Below are 25,810 nucleotides of genomic sequence, written 5' to 3'. Positions count from 1 at the left end.
TTTGCTTTAGTAAAATGCAAGGCCCGGTTCACACAGGACAATTATAAAGGAAAGCCCCTTTTCTTCATATGATATTGGGGAAAAAACAAGCAGATGTACAGCAGGGGCCTCTATGATATTTATGAGCCTGCTGCTCTAAAACCTTATAAAAATGGACACACAGCTGTAAATCATTTAGTAGCCCCACCCAATTGACTACTTAGCCCAAATTTAGCAGAGATTAGCATGAACAAATTACCAAAAGTTATCCAGGCCGCCTGATTTTGGCTTTTGTACCTATTTACTGAAACATATTAAAGTTATATTATACTTTTATAATAAACATGGACATAACGTCCAAACTTTCTGTTTTCATTTGAGGCTCCTTTTGTCTGTGTTCACATGTAGTGGTAATGTTGCAGCTTTTACGGCAGCTTTGAAAATCTCTGCAAAAACAATATGGGTTTTATTCATATTTTCTAAACAGTAATGTTTCTGCAACATGTGAAGGCAGACTTTGGGAAGCCGATTTATATATTCTGGCTTATGCATAATGTATTGCTGGTTGTTACTCTGGTATTATAAGTGATTTGGTTTTAATTATTGCTTTCAGCCACTGGAAACCTGTGTGAAGGAACATAAGATCCGTAAGAAAAAGAAGAAAAAGGGGAAATGTTCTAAAGACCTAAATGAAAGCATAAAAGAAGCAATGGATGAGATATCTGAGCTTTGTGAAGAGGAGGATGGGTCTGTTAGCATTGAGCAGCCTGAAGAAGAAGAAGGCCCTGCGTCTGCCTGTGAGACGTCTCCAAATCTGAAGCCAACCCCTGCAGAACAGAGCTCACAGGAGGCCTGGGAACGGTACTGGAACCAGTATGGGCAGGGATTGTTATGGCAGGGTTGGCTTACAAAGCACAAAGAGACTGACGTATCAAGTGAAGATTGCAACCCTGAGCCATGGACTTGCCCTGCCACCAAGGATGCATGGGCTGAGCACTATAATGAATCCTATTGGCACTACTATGAGCAGTTTGAGTACTGGGCACAGCAGGGCTGGACCTTTGATGAGTCTGGTGCCTGTGAATGTAAAGACACAGAGGCAGCACAAGCCATGGTTGACGCTCAGCTCACAGACCATACTGTACACGTACCCCTGACGTCTGCAGAAGATATCGATCGTCTCAGTGACTGCGTAAATGGAGTGAAGAACATAAATCTTGATATAAGGGAAATGGAGAAAGACAGTAAACCTTTAAGTGTTATTTACGACAGTCATCAGATACAGAACCCAGAGAGCCTTGAAGCTCAATGCCCTTGTGATCCGGATCAGAGGGAACCCGGAGATGTTGGCACTGCGGATAGGGATGCATCATCTGGACACGCTGATACAAGCCGCCCAGGTCTGTAGAATTAACACCTATTGATTTTACTAATAGCTAATTTATTGCCGATGTAAAGCAGGAAATGACCTTAGCTGAGTTTTCATTAAAGCAATTTATAAATGGGAGGAAAGCTCCTGGAGATTAACTGTGGGGCATTTATTATTCCTCCTTTCTCACAGTCTTGCTATTTGTTTGCTCACACTTTCATGGTTTTTGATTTCTTTACATTTTGTTTAAGGCGATGTCTGTCTTTTATTTCCTGTTTAAAAGGGGCAAACTGGCTTAAAAAATGACCCCCCCCCCTCCCCCACTGACCTGTCTGATCTCTACTTTTTGGTACCCCTTCTCAGCACACAGGAAACAACCAATCACTAGACGCAGCGGCAGCCCGCTGCACCCATTTCCTGAATGGCCAAGTACCAGGAAGTGGAGATCAGCTGGGCCCCTGCCAATCTCTGCCACTGGCGATGATGTTGCACCAGTCTTGTGTGGATAATATTCACTGTGACTGTATTCTGCTGTGGATTTTCCACTATATATGGATTCAGAGTAGGAGTCCTCTTGTACAGAACTACAGTATGCAGTGGATTGAGAGTACTATGTGTTTGGAATATGGTTTCAGGTATTGCTCTGGGAGTCGTCTCCTAAATGTTTCATGTGCATTATGTGATTTCTTATTATCGTGCTGTATTTTAGAGCCCCAAACTGTATTAGCTATTACTACTATTCCTTATGTTTATTTGTTTTCTGAAGTCTCACAAGTCCCAAGGAATTCTCCGCCAGATGGCCAAGCACCACATAAGGGACAGAGGGATGATGAGGATGATCCTCCAGAGTGCAAGCAGGCTAAAATCAAGAGGAGGTATTATCCCTTTTAGTTTTTGCAATGCCTTTAAAGCTCTATCTAGTGTAGTCTGGTAATCTCCTAGATCGCTGCCCAAAGACCATTCACACAGCTCAATTATGTTGCAGTTTGGGCTATATGAATGATTTCTGGAGCATTTGTGTGGCCCTTTAATGTCATCATTGTGGGCCGCACATCTCCTATTTACATATTTATTCAGCAGATTCACAACTGCATCATCAATATATCTGCACAAAACTCACTTGCTGCGGATTGAAAATCTGCACAACAGGTCAATGTATGTGCAGATTTTTATATTTTTTTTAATGCAGCGTATGAATGAGATTTCTATAATTCCCCTCCATGTTGCTGCTACTGTAATACATTGCTCATTTCTGCACACAGTTTTGCAGTGTACCTGCTGTGTGTGAACATACCCTGACACTAGAATTAACTGCAGCTATGGGAGCAGTACCTGGCGTTTAGCTTCTTGATGAGTTGAAATGCAGAACTTATTAGAAAATCAGACAATGCGCTGTTAGGCTTCATTCACATTTGCAATAGAAGTGACCTCCATCACAAAATCCATTTTAATAATGGATTAGTATTCTTTATTTTCAATTTTTTGGTCTGAGAAACACCACAAACCCCATTAAATCAGTGGGGTCCTTTTGATTTTTTTTTTTCTTTAATGTGTTTTTTCTCCTTAGCCATGAACTGGATGCTGAGGAGAACCCTTGTGAGGTGGCTGCTGAAGTCTCCACTGTCTTAGGACTAAAACACGGCACAGGACAGAAGTAAGGAAAAAATCTTTAGTCATAAAGCAGTTAATAAACAGCACACAATTGTCGCCAAGCTCCTGAGAGGAGGTAGAACTTGACAGAATTACATGAGTTGCAAATATACTTGGATAAAAGTGTTTTTGTTTTTTTTCTTGAATCGTTTCAGTTAAGGCAATAGAAAACTTTTGCTCCTCATGTGGTTGTATATCTTATGATTTGTTTCTTACACATCTAAGAGCTTAGGGTGGGAGAATAAAGAGAAATGACTGTATTCACCCACCACTGATCCCTTGCAGGCACAACTCTAATGCTGCTGGTCCCCCCTACACTCAGCAATGTCAGAATTACACCAGAGGCGAATCCTCATACCAATTATTTTATTTATATAGCACCAACTTATTTCACAGCAGTAACAATACACTTTTTTTTTATCTTCAGCATCCCGCCCTGAACTTTTTTAAGTATAACATTACCCCAGTCTTAAGGCCCTATTCTACGGAACAATTATCGTCCGATAGTCATCCTGTGGAATAGAAGGCAATGATCAGCCGACATTGTTAATGTCAGTTGATCGTTGCAGATGTTTGTCTTTCAAGCATGTTGAAAAATAAACGACCACTATCCTCTATGGGCTGCCCGGACGATCTAGCGATTACGCGGGCAGCCCCCCGCAGCCTCCCCTAGCCCCTCCCGCACTCACCCACTCGCAGTAGCGGCAGTGAGCGGTGAACGAGGAGCAAACGTCCTCACAGTCGGCACGTGGAATAAGAGCTTTAGGAAAAGCCCCGTCCCCTTTGTCCCGGACGTATTTATTAAGAGGCGCACGGCTCTTAGTATAGCTGGCCACCCCTCTGCCCAGCACAGAGACATTGCACTAAAATTGACCCCTGCTCTGGAGCAGTTGTTGTTTTTTTTTTTTTACCGGTTTACACCTGTTTCCAGGCGTAAACATTGAAAAATAAGGCCCCCTCCCTGTCTTGCCACCCCTTGCCCACCCATTAAGCGAATGGGGGTTACTGCTGGTGTGTGCCAAGGAGCAAGGAAGATGTTGGGAGGTGTTATTTTCATGAATAGAATAAGCAAGTGTGGTTGGAAAAAATTGTGAATTTATGTCCCTTGGGACTGAAAGCTATTATCAATAGACATGAGCGAACCTCGAGCATGCTCGAGTCGATCCGAACTTGAACTTTCGGCATTTGATTAGCTGTGGCTGCTGAAGTTGCATAAAGCCCTAAGGCTATGTGGAAATCATGGATATAGTCATTGGCTGTATCCATGTTTTCCAGACAACCTTAGGGTTTATCCAAGTTCAGCAGCCCCAGCTAATCAAATACCAAACAATCGGGTTCAGATCGACTCGAACCCGAACCCGGTCCGCTCATCTCTAATTATCAAGTATTAGTCGTTGTTTCCATTCATTCATTCATTCATTCTAAACTGTCTGCATATAAAGCAACATTACAGGCTGTTGGGTTATCGGTGGGTATGACTGTCATGTGTGATACATCCGCAGGTATGGGGGGATTTCACATTTCAAGCATCGGACTCTGCGTTACCTGGAGAAAGGTGTCAGGCACCGCTCACACTTTCTAGACATGCACAGGCCGGTGAAGAACAAGCACATATTCTTCTCCGAAGAACCAGAAGTGAAACCAATAAAAAGTAAAACTGTAAACAAGGTAAATGTCTTATACTTATAATACCGGATCCCTTACACATACGTGTGTCCCTTGTGGTCACAGCATGTCTTCAGTCCATTGTCATTCAGTCCTTGCATATAGACTTCTGCTGGCTACAACCCATAAGCGCTGAATGATTGCTTGTAGTTTTCAGCACATTTCTGCAATGAGTTTTCCATAAAGTCTGTTCCTGGAATTGCTTTTAGCTGAGCTCCTATAATGAAATGTCCTCCTCTACACGGATTTTCACCGCACGCCATAACATAAAAACCACTGAAGGTGAAGGGAATAACGCTGATGTTGTAATCTTGGGACAACCCTTAAAGCATCTCTGTACCCATTTATCCACCCCCCCCCCCCCCACATACACACACACACAACTTGTACCTTCAAATAGCTGCTTTTAATCCAAGATCTGTCCTGGGATCTGTGATGACATTATTGTCCTAAAAAACAACTTTTAAACTTGCAGCCCTGTGTTAAACAGCCATGGCCAAGAGTATCTGTGCCCTAACTTTGCACCACCCCTCTGTCTCCCCTCCCCACCCTCTTCATCATTAACGATCCAGCCCATGTGCCATGCTGACATATGTGATGAATAGTAGAAAATCTTCCTGGAGCATTCCTAATGATGAAGAAGGTGGGGAGGAGGGACAAGGGGTGGTTCAAAGTTAGGGCACAGATATTCTAGGCCACGGCCGCTTGGCACAGGGATGGCAGTTTAAAGTAGTTTTTTAGGACAATAACTGCATCCCCTGCCAAATGGACCCCTGAACAGATCTTGGATTAAAAGCAGCTATCTGAAGGTACAAGCGGTTTAGGGGGTCAGATTGTGGGTACAGAGTCACTTTAAAGCTTTCTAATGACATTGTCTATATGTAGTGTCTCTGCTTAGGTTCAGGAGCAGGCTTTACTAGTATATGACACTCCAAAGCTAATGTGTTATTTGTTTTCATATTAGGTTCAAAAATTTCTAAAGAAAATTGGGGAATCTGACAATGATTTATCAAATGGAAAGGTTTCACCACCGAAGGTTGCAGATTCCCCCAGCACCTCTGATTCTGAAGGTCTGGATCATTCCAATTTTAGTGAACCCACTAGTCAATGCAAGCAGCCTGATGATAAAGAACCCTCTGAGGGGAGCGACCTTTCTGATCTAAACTCTAGTCAGCCTTCTGAATTCCAAGACTACGTCATAACGTCTCACTCTAAGAAGCTGGATAGCAAAGGGATGAACGCTACCTTACCTTCTAACGCCATCTGGTGTTCAGACCTGGAAATGACCTCAACACAACCCTCAGACCCTAACCCTTCCACACGACAGCTGGTCTCTCTAGAAATCCCAGACTACCTACAGGTTGAAACAGAAGAGAACGATGATGGTTTGTAGCATATATGGATTATTTGATTATTAGGTATCTTTCCATTGCACACAAGTATTCTTACGCTAGTATTGTATACAAACTATTTATAAGCTTTGCTATTAGTTACAGGTTTGCAGGTATAGCACCAGAAACCATGCAACATGTTGTTTTTTTCCTGATCTAAGGGTGGTCGTACAATTCAGCCAAATGTGCATGTATTCTCTGTAAGCTGCTGCTGCAGCCTATCTCACCTTAAAACAATGCATCAGACATGCTGAAATTGAACATGCCATCTTTTTTCTCCTAATATATTCCATCTGAGAAGAATTGGGATGCCACATACACATTGGGCTACTTTTACAGTGTCTGGCACCTATGGTATACCTTCAATGGAAAGTCGAAAGAATTGACATATCACTTCTTTCGGCGGAACGCGTAATTCGCCCGTGCATAGAATAGTGTCTATGGCACGGGCGGAAATGCACGCCGCCGCGTGCAGGGACGAGCGACGGAATACGCCGCAGATTATATGCGGCAATTCCGTAGTGTGCACGAGCCCTTAGAGGAAAGAGGACGGTTACTTATTCATAGTTGGATATGTATGACCCGGTGGGCAGGTGGGACAGGGCACTAAATGCCCGCAGTGCTCCAAACTGACTAATTTACATATTGGCTTCAGATGTAGCCACACAAAAATGATGCCACGGGGGAATAGAAAGACCTGCACAGGAATCGGCAGCTTTACTGCTACATGTACATATCAGCAGGTTCATATGTACAAACCTGCTAATAGTTTCCCATTAAAGATTAATCTTCTTTTTTTTTGCTATATTTATACACATGGATACTAACAGTAAATGTCACATTTACAGGCACATATAGTAAAGTTGAAGACAAGTGCAGAAAAAAGAAGAAAAAGCAAAAGAAGAAGCTTCAGTATCTTCCCCCAGAAATTGCTGCTGATCCTCACCTTGCCAAGTATTGGGCTCAGCGCTACAGGCTCTTCTCTCGCTTTGATGAAGGGATTAAACTTGATGAAGGTAAGCTGCAACCTGTACACTGTCATCTCAACTTTATTATGGTGATAAAATATGGAACCAATAACAATTATATAACTCTTTCCAGTTAACATAAACAGCTCAAAAGTTTTGGCCACTAGGTGTCTCCCTTCTCTGCAATCTGCTAGTCACTGCCTGTTAGGGAAAATCTGTCTCTAGTAACAGCTAGATCAGGACAGAACACTGAAAGTTATACAGCTCACCCAGAAACAGAAATACTGACTCAAGACTCTGACCTTTTCATAGAATAGCTGAGGAGCACAGTAGTGCACTTCTCCTGGCTGGTTCTAAAAATTGATGAATACCCAGACCCCCAAACATATAAAACTTGACATCTCTGACATGACTTAAAGTTTCTAGTCTAAGGTAGTCTATTCTTATAAAGGGATGGCAAATCATTACTACTCCAAAGAAGGGCCTTAGTGATTATATAGCATTACATCCTCTTCTATGTTTTACTCTCTGCTGACTATACATGGATTGCTTATCGTAGATGTTATACCCTCACTATAGCATGGGAATACACCTTTTATAGAGAATTTATGAGATTGGTGTTTGAGATTGTCCTCCCCTGTATACATCATAAAAGATTTACTACATGTTGAAGGGGGGGAGTTACTATGTTTCGTAGACTTTACACTTGTGAGTTTTATAGACATTCATGAGCTTCATGTTGTATCTTTTGCAGAAGGCTGGTTTTCAGTTACCCCAGAGAAGATTGCAGAACACATTGCACACCGCGTGAGGCAGTGCATCAGCGGAGCTGTAGTAGTGGACGCTTTCTGTGGTGTCGGAGGCAATGCCATTCAATTTGCCTTAGCAGGAATGCATGGTGAGCTTTAGTCTAAATTGACAAAAACCAAGCAACAATAGCAGTTTTACATTGAATGATTTCTGATTATTGCAGAATTTTCTTCTTAGGCTCTGTTCACACTGGCACCAAGACTATATTTTATAAAGTAGTATAAGTTATTAGACTCTCTAAAAAGAACAGAATGCAGAAGGAGTAGAGGCTAACCAAAGCCAACTAAAGGTATTATTTATTCTGGCATTTTCTTTCCATTATCTGCAAAAAATCTGGTAGTATAAATCATGCTGAATGCAGTGTTTGCACACTTTATATGTGTAAATATGTGTAAAACACGAATAATATTCACTATCTCTTGGGCCCATTACAGATACCACTGTATGTTTTAGATCAAAGGATGATACTATACATTCTCACAGCGGAGAAGTTAACTTCTAACCTAAAGAAATGCAGCGCTCCATCAATTTACAATATAAAATTTGTTGGTCTATTTTTCATTGCCCCCACTAGCCAGAATCCTGCTCCACACTGACGAGGGGCAAATACCCTGAAACAGCTGTCTGTGGATGGATGTCTGCCTTGGCAAGCCCTTGTCATGTTGTAATACTTGCAACAGAGTTAGGGTCCATTTACACAGAAAGGTTATCTGACAGATTATCTGCCAAAGATTTGAAGCCAAATCCAGAAACAGACTATAAACAGAGATCAGGTCATAAAGGAAAGCCTGAGATTTCTCCTCTTTTAAAATCCATTATTGGCTTTGGCTTCAAATCTGTGGCAGATAATTTGTCAGATAATCTTTCTGTGTAAATGGACCCTTAGACTTTGACACAGAAGGGGCCACCCTGGTGTTTCCCTATTTATGTTCCAATACTTACAACCGAGTGGGACATAAGGGGCTACGTATCAGGGTGGTGTGGTGCTCTCCCCATCTCGAGGCACCCCTTGGCAACAGGCTAGGGATATCTGGCTATTCCTGTGTTTTGAGATTTGCAACCGAGGCTCCACTGACTCCTTTTTTGCATATTTAAATTTTTAAGGAGACTCTTGATTGAGTACTTCATTGGAATTTTTTCACTGATCTCCCTGAGCTCAATGATTGCTGTGTTATGTAGTACAGGTAGAGAGCAGTATAATACACGTAGTACAGGTAGAGAGCAGTATAATAAATATAGTACAGGTAGAGAGCAATATAATAAATATAGTACAGGTAGAGAGCAGTATAATGTACTACATGTAGAGAGCAGCATAATACACGTAGTACAGGTAGAGAGCAGTATAATACATATAGTACAGGTAGAGAGCAGTATAATGTACTACATGTAGAGAGCAGCATAATGCACGTAGTACAGGTAGAGAGCAGTATAATACATATAGTACAGGTAGAGAGCAGTATAATGTACTACATGTAGAGAGCAGCATAATACACGTAGTACAGGTAGAGAGCAGTATAATACACGTAGTACAGGTAGCAGTATAATGCACGTAGTACAGGAAGAGAGCAGTATAATACATATAGTACAGGTAGAGAGCAGTATAATGTACTACATGTAGAGAGCAGCATAATACACGTACAGGTAGAGAGCAGTATAATACATGTAGTACAGGTAGAGAGCAGTATAATACATATAGTACAGGTAGAGAGCAGTATAATGTACTACATGTAGAGAGCAGCATAATACACGTAGTACAGGTAGATAGCAGTATAATACACGTAGTACAGGTAGCAGTATAATGCACGTAGTACAGGAAGAGAGCAGTATAATACATATAGTACAGGTAGAGAGCAGTATAATGTACTACATGTAGAGAGCAGCATAATACACGTACAGGTAGAGAGCAGTATAATACATGTAGTACAGGTAGAGAGCAGTATAATACACGTAGTACAGGTAGCAGTATAATGCACGTAGTACAGGTAGAGAGCAGTATAATACATATAGTACAGGTAGAGAGCAGTATAATGTACTACATGTAGAGAGCAGCATAATACACGTACAGGTAGAGAGCAGTATAATACATGTAGTACAGGTAGAGAGCAGTATAATACATATAGTACAGGTAGAGAGCAGTATAATGTACTACATGTAGAGAGCAGCATAATACACGTAGTACAGGTAGATAGCAGTATAATACACGTAGTACAGGTAGCAGTATAATGCACGTAGTACAGGAAGAGAGCAGTATAATACATATAGTACAGGTAGAGAGCAGTATAATGTACTACATGTAGAGAGCAGCATAATACACGTACAGGTAGAGAGCAGTATAATACATGTAGTACAGGTAGAGAGCAGTATAATACACGTAGTACAGGTAGCAGTATAATGCACGTAGTACAGGTAGAGAGCAGTATAATACATATAGTACAGGTAGAGAGCAGTATAATGTACTACATGTAGAGAGCAGCATAATACACGTAGTACAGGTAGAGAGCAGTATAATACACGTAGTACAGGTAGCAGTATAATGTACGTAGTACAGGTAGCAGTATAATGCACGTAGTACAGGTAGAGAGCAGTATAATACATATAGTACAGGTAGAGAGCAGTATAATGTACTACATGTAGAGAGCAGCATAATACACGTAGTACAGGTAGAGAGCAGTATAATGCACATAGTACAGGTAGAGGACAGTATAACACATGTAGTACAGGTAGAGGACAGTATAATACATGTACTACAGGTAGAGAGCAGTATAATGCATGTATTACAGGTAGAGAGCAGTATAATACATGTATTACAGGTAGAGAGCTCCTGAATTGCTAAGGGTTATAATTAGAGATGAGCGAACCGGGTTCGGGTTCGAGTCCATTTGAACCCGAACGATCGGCATTTGATTAGCGGTGGCTGCTGAACTTGGATAAAGCTCTAAGGTTGTCTGGAAAACATGGATACAGCCAATGACTATATCCATGATTTCCACATAGCCTTAGGGCTTTATCCAACTTCAGCAGCCACCGCTAATCAAATGCAGAAAGTTCAGGTTCGGATGGACTCGAGCATGCTCGATGTTCGCTCATCTCTAGTTATAATGCCTCCCCACTCCCCCTCCCATCCCTGTTTGATTGACATTGAGGTTTGAGTGCTGAGCCCTGCTTCCACATCTCACACCTGGACACAATTTATGTGCACAGGGAGGGAATGAGGCTTGGAAGCAGGACTTAGTGGTGGAATCTGAAGAGGGATAAGGATGGGAAGAGGAGCAAGAAGGTGCTACAGCTCCCGGCACATCAAGAACTTTTTGACACTTTGCACTGGAGCATAAAGGCACGTTATCTATCTAATGGATAACTCTGTTTGAAATGTAAATTGCATCTTACAAATTCACTCTTAATCATAATAATAATAATAATATTTATTTTTATAGCGCCAACAGCCTCTTAATAGACACTGTCATGGAAAAAAATTACCAGACACTATGATATATGTCTGGTAATTATCAGGCTTCCCTCTATTCTAGTCACCCTCTTTATGTGACCTTATAGGTTATGTCTATTTAAATAAAGCACATTCCCTGCTTGGAATCTTCTCTAACCATTTATCACTCCAATAGTTAAAAACTGGGATAGCCACTTAAAAGGGGGTTGGTATTAGCCATCCACTAATTTTAGTGTGCCACCTTGGTATACTCTTGTTCAGCAGGAAATCACATGTTGGCTATGCATCATTGGGTCTGTAATAAAACTGCTATAGTTGTTATTCTTGTTTTCATTGTAATGCACTGGCTTCACCAGAGACTATATGAAATGAGGAAACCGAATCCCCTGCATATTGTTACTTCCTCCCTGAACTTTGTCTCTAAATTTATCCACTGAAGGTAATATAGGTTTATATAGAATTCACTATTTGCTTTCAGGGATTTGTGGTATGTAGCATCTGCTGTGGTGACACCACAAGTCTCAGCCGCTCCAGTATTACAACAGCTGGAGAATCTAATCATTTATTATATCTGTTAGAGTTAGCAGAGAATGATAGCAAATGGCCTCCATTGCAAGTATAGCCAGCAGTCCCCATGTAAGTGCATAGTGCAAGGATTACCATTGTTTGGTTATCAGAGTGGTCTGACATGAGGTGAAGCCCTATATACATACAAGTAGGCCTCCTCCACATATAAACAAGTGCTCTGGTGCCACCTGTTGGACATAGCGTTCCCTGCATGACAGTGCTTGTCCTTTTATTTCACAAGCAAGAATCTCTTCCAGACTATTTTGTTATTTATCCTGGAGGTAATATGAACTTGGCTAATCCCCAGTCATATGTCAAGGCTGCTTAAGGGCCTGGACATTGACTTGCAGAGATGCTACCTCCAGTAGGTGGCTCCAGAAACCTCTTGTTCCTTTCCCTTTTTTTTTAATTTTATTATGTTGTGTTTTAAAAAAAAAAAAATAAATGAAGTGTTCCCAATGATTCTCTACTCAGTACCCAATAAAAAGTGAAAACAGAATGTTAGAAATGTTTGCTATTTTGCTAAAAAGGAAAAACTGTAATATTGGGATGACATTTGTATTCAGAGCCCTTACTCATTCCTTAGTTGCAGCACCTTTTGTGGTGATTCTGGCCTCCAGTCTTCTTGGCTATGATGCCACAAGGTATGCACACTGGGATTTGGGGATTTTCTGTCATACAACCCAGATTGAGGGAGTACTGCAGTGACCACGACCTTCTGGAAGTTTCTCCCATCAGAAATGACCATTTGGTTCTTAGTTTCATCTCTTACCAAGGCCCTTCTCCTCTGATAACTCAGTCTGGTGAAGCAGCAAGCTCTAGGTAAAGGAAGTACAAATGAATGGAGTCTTACCAAAGCTCTGATCAAGAATTAATGTAGGTCCTGTGTCAAAACGTGTTCCATGGTTAATATGGTTCATTGGTTTATCCTGCAATTCTTGTCTCATCTCTGCTGTTTCTTGATCAGTATTTTTGGAAGACCTGCATCCAGATCTGTGCCTCCACACAGTCCTGTTTCTAGGCCCTCTGGGCAGTTCATTCCCCCTTTTTGGCTTGGTTTTTGCTTTGATATGCATTGGCAAATGAATGCATGGGAGAATGGTCAGCCACATGAGGCAACAAAGCACGTCCATGGGGGGGGGGGCTTTTTTTTTTTTTTTTTTTTTAAGCACGAGGCCTCAGTATAATAAAATGTGAAAAAGTGAAAGGGTCTGAAGACTTCTGAATGCATTGTACCCCCCCCCCTTTCCTCCAGTGGAACATTGCACGCTCCATAAGACTCCACCAGTCTGGCACTTTCCTCAAGTGGAAACTTTACCCCTTTATATATTCAGATATATAAAAGTGGCAGGCTGTCAATCTTAGCAATAACAGAGACACTGCAGAGAGTGTGTCTTTCCCTGGAGGACCCAGCATGCCCATGCATTATGCAGTCAGTCCATTAATTTATGTAGGAATTTCACTTCAAGTTGAATTTATCAGTGGTTTTATGTCTGTTTGGTGAAAAAAATGGTTGCACAATTTCAATTATTCACTTATTTGTGCAAACGTTTCTGTCTCTTCAGAGAACATTGTACACAAATGAAGTATTACTAAATACTAAGCACAGTAATAATGCATGCTCCCATTAGTCCCTGGTTTCCTACAGTCTAGAGATAACTGTTGGGGATAAAGGAGCAGACAACCCTTAAAAAAACCCTCAGAATTAATACTAAAAGAAATATACAGACTTCATTCATGTCAGAGTGATAGTTAAAGGACAAGTGCCATGAAAAACTTTTTCCCAGTAATTGAAGCACATTACAAAGTTATATAACTCTGTAATGTGCTTCAATCACCTATCTGCCTCCCTTCCGTCTTTTCCCCCCTCCACCCCCCACCAGGAAGTGTCCTAACTCACACAGACCTGATTACTGTCGTCACCGCCACCAAGCTCTTCTCTCAGCTCCTGCTTGTGAGGATGAGTCATCAGCAGGAGGGCTGCTCTAGGTCCTGTTACACCAGCCTCCCCCTCCTTGTCAGGTGACTCAGCCTGCTCCTTCACTCACTGAGTCCACGGCAGCAGGAGAGAGGGTATGAGGTGGGGGGGGGGGGCTGCCTATGTGCCGGAGTCAGTCGGAGGGAAGATAAGCAAGTGAGTGACATGTGACAAGTGATGGCTTGCAGTTGTTCAGCCAATGGGAGCTGGGCAAGCTGAGTCACCTGACAAGGCAGGGGAGGGGGGAGGCTGGTGTAACAGGAGAAGGAGCTGAGAGAAGAGCTTGGTGACGGTGACGACAGTAATCAGGTCTGTGTGAGTTAGGACACTTCCTAGCGGGGGGTGGAGGGGGGAAAAGACAGGGAAGGGAGGCAGATAGGTAATTGAAGCACATTACAGAGTTATATAACTTTGTAATGTGCTTCAATTACTGGGAAAAAGTTTTTCATGGCACTTGTCCTTTAAGATTGGTAAAACATTTTAGCAATCCTACACCTGTTATCATTTTATAGTCTCAGAGGATTTTATCACACTTGCTTAAGTTTTTCTGTTGTGTGTCTTCAGCCGTCTGTATGTATGTGTGATATGCCATTGCTCGCCTTTTTCCAGCATATTAAGCATTTCACCCTCTCTTTGCAGTTATTGCTGTGGACATCGACCCTGTGAAGTTGGATCTTGCTTACAACAATGCAATGGTATATGGAGTAGCAGATCGCATTGAGTTGATCCGCGCTGATTTCATGTCCATCGCTCCGGATTTGAAGGCAGATGCGGTTTTTCTCAGCCCGCCATGGGGAGGTCCTGACTACGTCAGTGCAGAGACATTTGATATCAAGACTATGATGTCCCCCGATGGATATCCTTTATAAGCTGTAAACTCTAAGGGTCCTATTACACCGATTATCGGCTGTACTTGGCCGTTTATCGTTTGGTGTAATTGCTCATGTTGAAACGCAACAATCAGCCGTCATGCACAATGTCAGCTGATCACTTGTCTTTCAGCATGTTCTAAAATCACAATGACTATAACAACAGTCTGCTGCCTTTTGCTGCATTGCCACTGGCCATCCCCTTATTATTAATTAATTAGTATGTATTTAGTATTATTAGTATTTATCGGCACTGTATGGGACTTTATTTCCTTAACATTCAGACACCTTTGAAATCTTTCAGCTTTCCCAAAAGATTACACAGAATATTGTTTATTTTGTGCCTCGTAATACAGATGTGGAACAGGTGAGTAATTCCCATATTCCTGAGTGTATGAGCGCTTCACAGCTGTTTCCTGTTGTCTCCCTGGTTATTATATAACCCTGATCTGACTTTTCTTTCCCACACTGTGTATCTGAAATAAAAGTTACGCTGTTCTGTGCTCTCAGATGGCCTAGAGAATGACATTTTAGAACTAAAAAAATTATATTGTATAGAATATGGAATTCTGCTCTTAGGATGACTGCTTACACAAGTCTTATTTTCATAGTCTTTTTATGTGGTAAAGAAATAATAATCTGGCAGGACCAGAGCTGGGCTGTTTGCCAGTATTGCTTCCTTACTTTTCTGACAAATCACAGGACAGCACTTGCTCCTCTCTGCTATGCCATGGCACACAGTGCTGGACTGAACAAGCTGGCACTGTGCTGGGGGATAGTTTATAGTGTACTACTATAGAAGACATGTGAAGGCAGAAGGGACTACTCATACTCTGACCTTACAGGATGCTGTGTGAGCAGAAATGAAACGAACAGCAGCACCACAAGGATGTGGGTTACATTAAGCACTGAACTGTTGCTGAGAGGGAAAACTTGATTTACCTTTAATGGACAGTGGGGATCCCCAGGAAGAGACAGACAGGCTCAAGGATTGAAGGTGCACACTCTGCTCTCTCCTGCTCCCCTTTTCCTATATTTCATCATGGTCTATCTGTTACTGCAAACAGAGTTCCCATAACAGGGTTTGGTTGGTGACAGCCGTTTCGCGTGCGTCAGAATGCTTCTCCAGAAGGTCTGGAGAAGCGTGCTAACGCACGCGAAACGGCTGTCGCGTAGGTTCACTGCATAGTGCTGGAGTCTTAGTCGCCTGAATACAATGGATTGATTTTAATGAAGCTACAATAAGTCACGTTTTATGTTGAGTGCCCTCCTTTCATCTTCTGTACTGAAAGTTATTATATTGGAACTTGGTTTCATAAGAAGGAGCACCCCATACCTTTTTGACTGAGGGCATAAATATCAGCGGGATATCCTAATAGGACGTAGTTCACGTTGCTATAGTGCCGATCGCTATTTCTTCATTGTGGAACTGGGCTATATATATTTGGACACTGACATTATTTTTATACCTATTTACTGAAACATATTCAAGATATAGTTATATATAATGGACATGGACACAAAGTCCAGACTTACAGCTTTTCATTTGAGGCTATCCACATTAAAATTGGATGAAGGGTTTAGAAGTTTCATCTCCTAAACATGGGCGCCCCTGTTTTTTAAGGGAGCAAAAGTAATTGGACAATTGACTCTTGGGCTGTTTCATGGGCAGGTAGGGACAAGCAGATGAAAGGCCTGGAGGTGATGTGATGTGAGGTGGGGTTCGTGGATTTGCAAGATTTTACTCTGAAGAAAACGTGCGGTCAAAAGAGCTCTCCATGCAGGTAAAACAAGCCATCCTTAAGCTGCAAAAATCTAAGAAATTACTAAAATATTAGGAGTGACAAAATCTACAGTTTGGTTAAAGAAGGTACTGGTGACCTCATCAATGCAAAAAGACCACAGAAAACAACAGTGGTGCATGATGGCAAAGTAATTTCCATGGTAAAGAGAAACCCCTTCACAGCCATGTGACCACCACTCTCCAGGATGTAGGCATGTCAATATCCAAATCTACCATAAAGAGAAGATTACTGAGGGTTTACTGCACGGTGCAGGCCACTCATAAGCCTCAAGACTAAGGAGGCTGGGTTGGACTTTGCTAAAAAAAAAAAAAAAAGTTTTAAAAAATTAGCACGGTTCTGGAAGAACATTCTTTGGACAAAAACCAAGATCTTTAAAAGATGGCTGCTAATATTTTAGTAGATCAGAATTTATCAGCTCTCCGGTCAGTAATGCCATTGCTTGATCATCAAACTCCACCAGGTGGCGCTAAATGTAACTGGTTGGAGACAACAATGCAGCTCCAGCCTTTAGACCAGGGGTGGGGAAACTTTTCCATGTCGAGGGCCAGTCAGGCATTAATAAAATCATTCGAGGGCCACATACTGTGCACGGCAGTTAGTAGCGTGGGTTTGCAGCACCCAGGGCAAGACAAAGTATTGTTCCCCTAGTGCCCCTGCTATTGTAGTTAACCCCCGGTGATGCCCCTTGTAGTCTAGTTAACCCCCAAGTCATGTCCCTGGTAGACTAGTTAACCCCCCCAGTCATGTCCCTGGTAGCCTAGTTAACCCCCCCCCCAGTCATGTCCCTGGTAGCCTTGTTAACACCCCCCCCCCTCCCACTCATGTCCCTGGTAGCCTAGTTAACCGCCCCCCACCCCCCCAGTCATGTCCCTGGTAGCCTAGTTAACCCCCCCCCCCCCCAGTCATGTCCCTGGTAGCCTAGTTAACCCCTTAACGACAAAGGGCGTATTTACGCCCTATTGCCGGTAAGGGTGTTCAGAGCGGGGCCGTGCGGCGACCCTGCTCTGAACCGCGGCTGTCCCGGGTGCTGCTTGTAGCCCGGGACCGCAGGTATTAGCGGGCACGGTCCAATCGGCATGCCCGCTAATACAGTAATCAGATGCAGCTGTCAAACATGACAGCTGCATCCGATTACCGGATTCAGCCGTTCCCTGGTGTCTAGTGGCGGAGATCGCTCCCCTGGGACGTTATCCCGGAGGAGCGATCTCCTTGTCTGAAGCCGGCCGGGGACCTCTCCAAGATGGCGCCGTCCACGGCTCGGCACTTGTTTACTTCCGGCTGCAGCAGCCGGAAGTAAACGAGTGCCTATCTCATGGATCTATCTATGAGAGATCAGTGCACTTATACTAGAAGTCCCCTAGGGAAGCTTCTAGTATAAGTGTAAAAGTCCCCTCCCCTAATAAAAGTCAGAATCACCCCCCTTTTCCCAGGTTATAAATAAAAGTAAATAAATAAATAAACAAACATGTTTGCTATCGCCGCGTGCGTAATCGCCCGAACTATTAATTAATCACATTCCTGATCTCGCACGGAAAAATTTTAATAAAAAGCGATCAAAAAGTCTTATATGCGCAATCAAGGTACCGATAGAAAGAACACACCACGGCGCAAAAACTGACACCTGACACAGCCCCATAGACCAAAGGATAAAAGCTCTATAAGCCTGGGAATGGAGCTGTTTTAAGTGACATATTTGTTGACAATGGTTTGAATTTTTTACAAGCCATCAGATACAATATAAGTTATACATGTTACACATCGTTGTAATCGTAACGACTTGAGAAACATATATAACAAGTCAGTTTTTGCCCCAGGGCGAAAGGCGTTAAAATACATTTCCCCTAAATAAACAAAATGCGTTTGTTTTTTTTCAATTTCACCACACATTGAATTTTTTTCTCATTGCAAAGTACAATTAGTGATGCAAAAAATAAGGGCTCATGTGGGTTTCTAGGTGGAAAAATGCAAGTGCTATGGCCTTTTAAGCACAAGGAGGAAAAAACGAAAACGCAAAAATCGAAATTGGCTCTGTCTTTAAGGGGTTAACAACCCCCACCCCAGTCATGTCCCTGGTAGCCTAATTAACCCCCCCAGCAGTCATGTCCCTGGTAGCCTAGTTAACCCCCCCCCCAGTCATGTCCCTGGTAGCCTAATTAACCCCCCACCAGTCAAACCCCTGGTAGCCTAGTTAACCCCCCCCCCCAGTCATGTCCTTGGTAGCCTAGTCAACCCCCCCCCCAGTCATGTCCCTGGTAGCCTAGTTAAACACACCCCCAGTCATGTCCCTGGTAGCCTAGTTAACCCCCCCAGTCATGTCCCTGGTAGCCTAGTTAACCCCCCCCCCCCCAGTCATGTCCCTGGTAGCCTAGTTACCCCCCCCCCCCCCAGTCATGTACCTGGTAGCCTAGTTAAACACCCCCCAGTCATGTCCCTGGTAGCCTAGTTAACCCCCCCCCCCAGTCATGTCCCTGGTAGCCTAGTTAACCCCCCACCAGTCATGTCCCTGGTAGCCTAGTCAACCCCCCCCCCCCCCCCCCCCCCCCCCCCCCGTCATGTCCCTGGTGGCCTAGCTAACCCCCCCAGTCATGTCCCTGGTAGCCTAATTAACTCCCCCCCCCCCCCCCCCAGTCATGTCCCTGGTAGCCTAGTTAAACCACCCCCCCAGTCATATCCCTGGTAGCCTAGTTAACCCCCACCCCCAGTCATGTCCCTGGTAGCCTAGTTAACCCCCCAGTGCCTGTCCCGAATGAAAAAAATAAACATCCCATTCACCTTTCCTCTGCTCCCACGCTGCCCAGGTCCTCTTCTCTCCCCTCTAGCCCGTGCCCGCCTTCTCCTGCAGGCGGCACGCAATGAAGTGACGTCATCGCGCGGCCCGCAGGAGAAGGAAGACGTGCGCTACTCTGGTGGGGAAGGGGACAGCACTCACAGCATCCTCCTGTGTCACAGACACAGGAAGAAGCAGTGAATGCCGGCTCCTGCCCCACCAGAGCGGCGCGCACATCACAGGAGAGCCGCGGGCCACATCGGGAGGTCTCGGGGCGGATGCGGGCCGGAGGTTCCCCACCGCTGCTTTAGACTCAAGAAAATTACTTTTTAGTTCATTTCTCAGAAGAGCAACAAACAAATCCTCCCTGTATACAGTAGAGACATATTGAGTAATTCACTTACAAATTGTGTAATGTATGCCTGTTCTAGAACGAAGATCCTCTGGCCTGGGATGTTGTAGGGTATGCTTGATCCTGGGCACAACCGCAGGGCTATGTCCTGGAGTTGAGCACTTAGCAGAAGAGGATGAGGTTTAATTAACTGTCATCACGCATTATTTGCCGCTTGTACAGTTGTTTAATGCTCACTTTCCATAAGTGTAGAGCACGTCCGGGAGTAAAGGTTGACATATATGTTACACTTGGTACAATCTTTTTTTATTGTTAACTTCCTGTTTCCAATGATATTTTAATCTGATTGTGTTTGCAGATAAATTCTACATTGTTAGTATGTAAAGTACGTAATGAAATTTGGTGTCTGAAGCTTGTATAATTCTGGCAGCTACATAACATAATTCGCTAACATAACATACATTACAAAGTTGTATAACTTTGTAATGTGTTATTTAGGGAATAATTGTTTAGCGCCACACTACCCCTTTAAAGTCATTATAAGTTTTAAAATCTAAATCAGAAGGGGATGTGATATAAAGCAAGTTTGCAATATACATTCATTATTTTGTTTAGTTATCATGCTTTAATACAAAGCTATACCTACCTGTATACAGGTCCAGTATCCTGAAGGCAGATCTTTACTTAAGACAGGAAGTCCCGGTCACCTGTACGCAGTCGTATGATTGATGGAATCATTGAGCCGTGACACACTGTACTGGCTGGGACTTCATGCGTTTAGTCTTTTTTTTTTTTTTTTTTTTTCGGCAACCAGCACAAGACTAAAAAGCTGCCTTTAGGGGACTGGACCTGAATACAAGTAAGTATAGCTTTGTTTTAAAGCATAATAACTAAAAAAAAAATGAAAGTTATAACGACAGGTATACTTTAAAGGAGAATTCTCATGAAAAATGACAGGAAGGCAGGGGGTTGGGGGAAGAGAGTAAACAAAGCAAACTTACCTATTTTTGTGCCCCGTAGCACAGCTGCCGGGTCCAGCTGACAGCCTCCAAAACTACTACTCCCAGCATGTCCAGAAAGACAAAAACTGTCCATGCATGCTGTGAGTTGTAATTTTGCAGATCAGGGATCACTGCTTTAATGGGTTAAAAGCAGATGTGTTAGCTCGTGGCCTGACTCTCAACGACAGCTTAGCAACAGTTAGCTAACACTTTTTGTGGAAACTCTCAGTAAAATCTATATATAACTTTTGCTTTCCCCAACTTTTTTTTTTGTGTGTGTGTGTGAACAAGCTGATGTAAGTGATCACAGAACAAAACGTTGCACACAGTGTCTCATGGCCCTTCTGCCAGCTCAGTGATCTATAATATAGCAGTCAGGTATAGTTACACCGTCCCAATCCCACCTGAACACCTGTATATGCCTTTAATGGCAGGCTCAGAATGTTTTGTCTTTTCACAATGGGCCCAGTTTACTTCAGGATTTTTTGTAGCAGGAAGTAGAAATGCTTATCCTTCACATTCACTTCTCCAATTGTAATAAAACTTTCTCAATTATAAACTTTCCCAGTCTGAAGCAACCATGTTTGACATGAGAATACAATATGAGCTCCTTTGTCCACTTTCCACAATCTCTACTGCCTTCCTTTTCTTTACAGGTCGAAAGAGGATGATGGCAAAAGCAGTTTTGTACTCAGTCTTGGGAAAATTTTGCAGATTGAACCCAAAATGTAAAATTGCCAGTCTACTAATAGGCAGGGGCGTAGCTAAAGGCTTAAGGGCCCTGGTGCAAAATTTCAGCTTGGGCCACTGTCCTCTAATGAACTGTACTACTCCCCCCCCCCCCCCAATGTGCTGTGCCTCTGCCCCCACCCCCAATGTACTGGGCCTCTGTCTTCAATCTGTGCATCTTTAGCTTTTGCAGAATAACAACTTCGTTCATGAACTGTCAGCAGGACATGTTGGGGGTTGTAGTTCTGCAACCTGTTGAGGCGCAGGTTTGGGAACACAGTCCATGTTAATCTGCCCTCCCTGATAATACTCACCTCTCCTGGTTTCTGACCCGCTCTGTGCTCTGGCATCTTCTGTTCCCGTCTGAATGCTGTGTAATGCAGATAGAGCTTAGCGCATTGCTCTGCATTACACAGGTGGAAGGGCCGAGTGGCAGGACAGGGAGCCCTGTGCTCCCCTGCTCCTCTGCACTGAACAGAACTGCAGTGTGACAGCATGTGGCGGGAGTTGCCAGCGAGAGATATTGGCATTTTATATCTTACAACAACTATTTTCGCAAAAGTAACAAAGTATGGCCATTTAGGTGTCAGCATGTCACACAGTGACACCCATATGGTCAGCTTTTGTCACCTTTTTGATCAGCTCTATTTTTGTAAACATGTTTTATCAATAGCAAAGTTAACATTTCCTAACCAGCTGTGCCACAGTAGCAGTGACATTTCTATAGTCATAGGAACAGAACATGATGTATACAGTAAGGCCAGCACTGAGCTGACCAAGTAGGCGTCACTCCAGTGGTGTCTGGCTCCATAGAAGAGGATCACCACATCACAGGATGTATGGCGGCCTGTATTACATCAGATACAACCCATAAGCAAGGTGAATGTTTCACCAGAAAAGGACATCTTGTTCTGTCTTGATGTGACACTCTGTTACTGGTGATGATCAGTGCAGTGATATAATATAAAGATAGAAAGAGACATATAGGTACATTAAGAAATATTTTTATATCCCTTCTATCTATTTTTATCTTCAGGCTTTTGTTTGTTTTTTTTGTTTTTTTTAAGAAAAATAAAAATACATTTTCAACAACTCCTTAAAGCTGGGTAGAAAAAGAGAAGTGATGTGTTGTGAACACAAAGTCAAGTACTTCCCCATTTAGAGAAACTGATGATTTTCTTGTAATGGGAGGTTGGCCGAGCCTAGACATGCAGCCCTACAGATGAGGTTCTCTGTAAAAGTAACAAACCCCACCCCATATGTGGACACAGAGGCAGCTGCTTAACACTGCTTGTCTGGGAATGCAAGTCCTTGTAAGCACTGGTAACTGCCCCTTCAATAGGCCTTATACTCTGAGACTCTGTCTGCACTGATTACACAGTATATAAGGGGAATGGTACAACTCTGTTAATGTATTTGTATGTGTCTAGGAGGAACTGTACAAGACAGTGAAAAATTCTAAAGTTGCCTTCACATGCGAGTTCCACAGTGAAATCCGCTGTGATTCCCAATCGTTCTATGGTTCTACATCATTGCAGTAATTTTTTTATTCCGATGCAAGTATGTAAAGCCCCTTCTCACTTAACCCAGCACTTCTCAGCTAATACATTACCTGGCCAAGATCCCACTTGCTTCTCAGGTTCCCAGCTCCCTGGTGTCACGCTTAGCCAATCAGTGCGCTACTCCACCACAGCCACTGATTGAGTGAGTGTGAGTATGTAATGCCATAGAAAATGACAGTACCGGGTATCGCAGCAGATTTCACTGAGATCCAGTACGTGTGAAGCTACCTCAAAAAAATATTCCTCAGAACTGCAATTTCATAGGGGGTGTGATATAAAGTAAGTTTGCAATTTATATTGATTATATATATATATATATATATATATATATATATATATATATATATATTTTTTTTTATCATGCTGTAAAACAAAGCTACACTTACTTGTATCCAGGTTCAGTCTCCTGAAGCCAGCTTTTTAGTCTTGTGCTGTTTAAAAAAAAAAAGAGACTAAACACAGGAAGTCCCAGTCATCTGTGCGCTCAAAAGAGTAGGCAGTCATTAGATTGACGAATGCCTTGAGCCTGCACAATACTAAAAAGCTGCCTACAGGAGACTGGACCTGGATACAAGTAAGTATAGCTTTCTTTTACAGCATGATAACAAAAAAAAATAAAGAATGTAAATTGCTAACTTGCCTTATTTCATATAGACTGTTGATTTAGATTTTGAAAGTTATAATGACTGGTACCCTTTAATACGTGTCTGATAGATCTTAAAGATTGAAACTTTTTTTTTTACATTTCATATTTGCTTGAAATTTTTATACATAATGTATTACTTACATCCTCATCAGAGTTATTGTTGTATTGTGTTTATATGTGTAAACCCTATTTATGGTATGTTGCAGAAATAAGGAAGTCTTTAAAACTGGAAGTGTACTTTAAGTGCCTTCTAAAAAAAAAAAAAAAATCAGCTGTCTTCTGTCCCAGTGGATGAATGGAAAGGGGGTTTCAGGGCTGCATACACTGATGAGCGATCCACATAGAGATATGTGTAGCAGTCCCCAAGAAGTACAGTACCTAAAAGTAGCCTCTGAGAGCCCTTTTCGAGAGCAGCAGGGGAAGCCCCTTTACATCCTTTTGTTATTAGCTGTATTATCAGACCACACCTGTAATTATTTATCATATCTTCCCAACACCTAACATGCCCAGTTTTGCAGTACTCATTTTCTGTCCGGGTTCTTTATGAATTTTTATTGTCAGTGAGTGTAAATGGACCCCTACATAGGTAGATACATCACCCTCCCCCCCCCTCATCTGTATTGATAGATATTATCTTCTCTTTTTGTGTATTACAGGTGGCGTCTCTTGCTGGCCCTGGTGGACAAGTTGAAATAGAACAGAATTTCCTAAACAAAAAGTTGAAGACTATGACCGTCTATTTTGGACACTTAATCCGAAAAATGTGAATGCACACATTTGTGCGAAGCCTAGTTGTGAGATTATATAGCGGTTATAGTTTATTTTTAAGGTCTGTGGAGGAGAGGTTTATAAACAATGTTTTTTGATATTCTATTTTAAAATGTCGTCCTGAGACATTACTAAGAGAATGTAACCTGTAGAATAAATGTAACTTACTAAAATTATTGAGAATGTTGCTCTAAAGCTAAAGAAGGCATGAGGGATATCATATGATATGAAGAGGGAGAAAGGGATTCCTAAGTAAACGGATATTGGGGACTGTGGGTCATGGTATGTGCTGCATTCATCCATATCCAATAAATACCATTATATTCATGTAAAGAGGTATGGTCCTGCAGTATACACCCCCAGGTCCCAGATTGTATGAGAAGAGGAACACTTGGCTGCTCTCCTCCAGAAACAGCACCAGCATAGGTTGTGTTGCCATTCGCTTGAATGAAGCTTAGCAGTAAAACCCAGTACAGTCCATGGACAAGTGTAGAGCTTCTTGAATAAAGCAGCCATGCCTTTCTAATATATACAACCCATTCAAAGAATGAAAATGACCAAATAACAGCACTTCTGGGGCCTAGATGGATTAAACAAATATGACGGATGTTTTCCATAACATCAACTTATCGCCTATCTTTTAAAGTGAAGAATACCCCAGCACTACTTGTCTTGCTCAGTGTTCTACTTGGGATTGCTTACGATGATGCCATATTGAGGGATCCAAGTCACCAGTGACCTAGTTAAACTAATAAGATTTACTGAAAATGAAGCAATGTTTCAGCTTTTTTTGTTGGCTTGATAAGTGCCAGCTATGGCCGAAAAGTGCAATCACTGGTGGTGCGGATTGCTCAACTTATCACCCTTCCCAAGGATGTATCAGACTGTTGGAAGCCCACCGATTACAAACTCTCAGGTCCTGAGTGCCCCTTTTGGAATTAAGTGGCACTTAAATGGGAACTGCTGTTCCATTCAAACTCTAAGGGCCAAAAAAAGTACATGGGGTTTGAGTAGAGCAGTGGTGAGCATACTCAATGACTATGAATGACTATGCCATTCAAACAGGGGCACTAGGGACCATTGATCTTCTAATTGGGGGGCATCCTAGTAGTTAGCCCCCTACTGATCAGACATTATTACCTATCATGTGAACAGGTGATAAGTTGTCATTACGGTCAACCCCCTTTAATAAGTCTGCAAACACAAAAAGTATTGTACCTGTCTACATAAAAGCTTAGCATCTGCTGTATCCATAAGCCTGGCAATCCCTAACCCCACCTTCATTGATAGCTGCTATACATGCCATTATTTGTCAATCATTAAAGGGGTACTCTGACAAATTTCTTTTCTTTCAAATCAAATTATGTCAGAAAGTTATTTAGATTTGTAATTTACTTCCAGTACTTAACAGCTGCTTTATGTCCTGCAGGAAGTGGTGTATTCTTTTAAGTCTGACATGGTGCTCTCTGCTGCCACCTCTGTCTAGAGC

The 25,810-nt window shown here is 42.5% G+C and overlaps 1 protein-coding gene across 8 annotated transcripts in view; it reads left to right on the top strand.

Annotated features, from left to right (window-relative positions):
- The window catches only part of TGS1 (trimethylguanosine synthase 1), a 53,195-nt gene extending 27,895 nt beyond the window's left edge, over window positions 1-25,300 (top strand). For all 8 annotated transcript variants that reach the window (XM_069957566.1, XM_069957567.1, XM_069957561.1 and 5 more), the window contains 10 exons: window positions 593-1,379; window positions 2,115-2,223; window positions 2,916-3,002; window positions 4,501-4,666; window positions 5,628-6,048; window positions 6,903-7,070; window positions 7,777-7,920; window positions 14,462-14,678; window positions 14,980-15,058; window positions 24,210-25,300. In XM_069957566.1, the coding sequence (XP_069813667.1) occupies window positions 593-1,379; window positions 2,115-2,223; window positions 2,916-3,002; window positions 4,501-4,666; window positions 5,628-6,048; window positions 6,903-7,070; window positions 7,777-7,920; window positions 14,462-14,678; window positions 14,980-15,058; window positions 24,210-24,320 (2,289 nt within the window). In that variant the 3' untranslated portion in view covers window positions 24,321-25,300. The remainder of the gene's footprint in view (window positions 1-592; window positions 1,380-2,114; window positions 2,224-2,915; window positions 3,003-4,500; window positions 4,667-5,627; window positions 6,049-6,902; window positions 7,071-7,776; window positions 7,921-14,461; window positions 14,679-14,979; window positions 15,059-24,209) is intronic.
- The last annotated feature ends 510 nt before the right edge of the window (window positions 25,301-25,810 follow it).

The sequence above is a fragment of the Dendropsophus ebraccatus genome, chromosome 2 (genome assembly GCF_027789765.1).
Source record: "Dendropsophus ebraccatus isolate aDenEbr1 chromosome 2, aDenEbr1.pat, whole genome shotgun sequence".
In the NCBI taxonomy this organism is placed as follows: Eukaryota; Metazoa; Chordata; class Amphibia; order Anura; family Hylidae; genus Dendropsophus; species Dendropsophus ebraccatus.
Note: the sequence above shows the minus strand (reverse complement) of the source record. Positions and strands in the feature narration are given on the sequence as shown.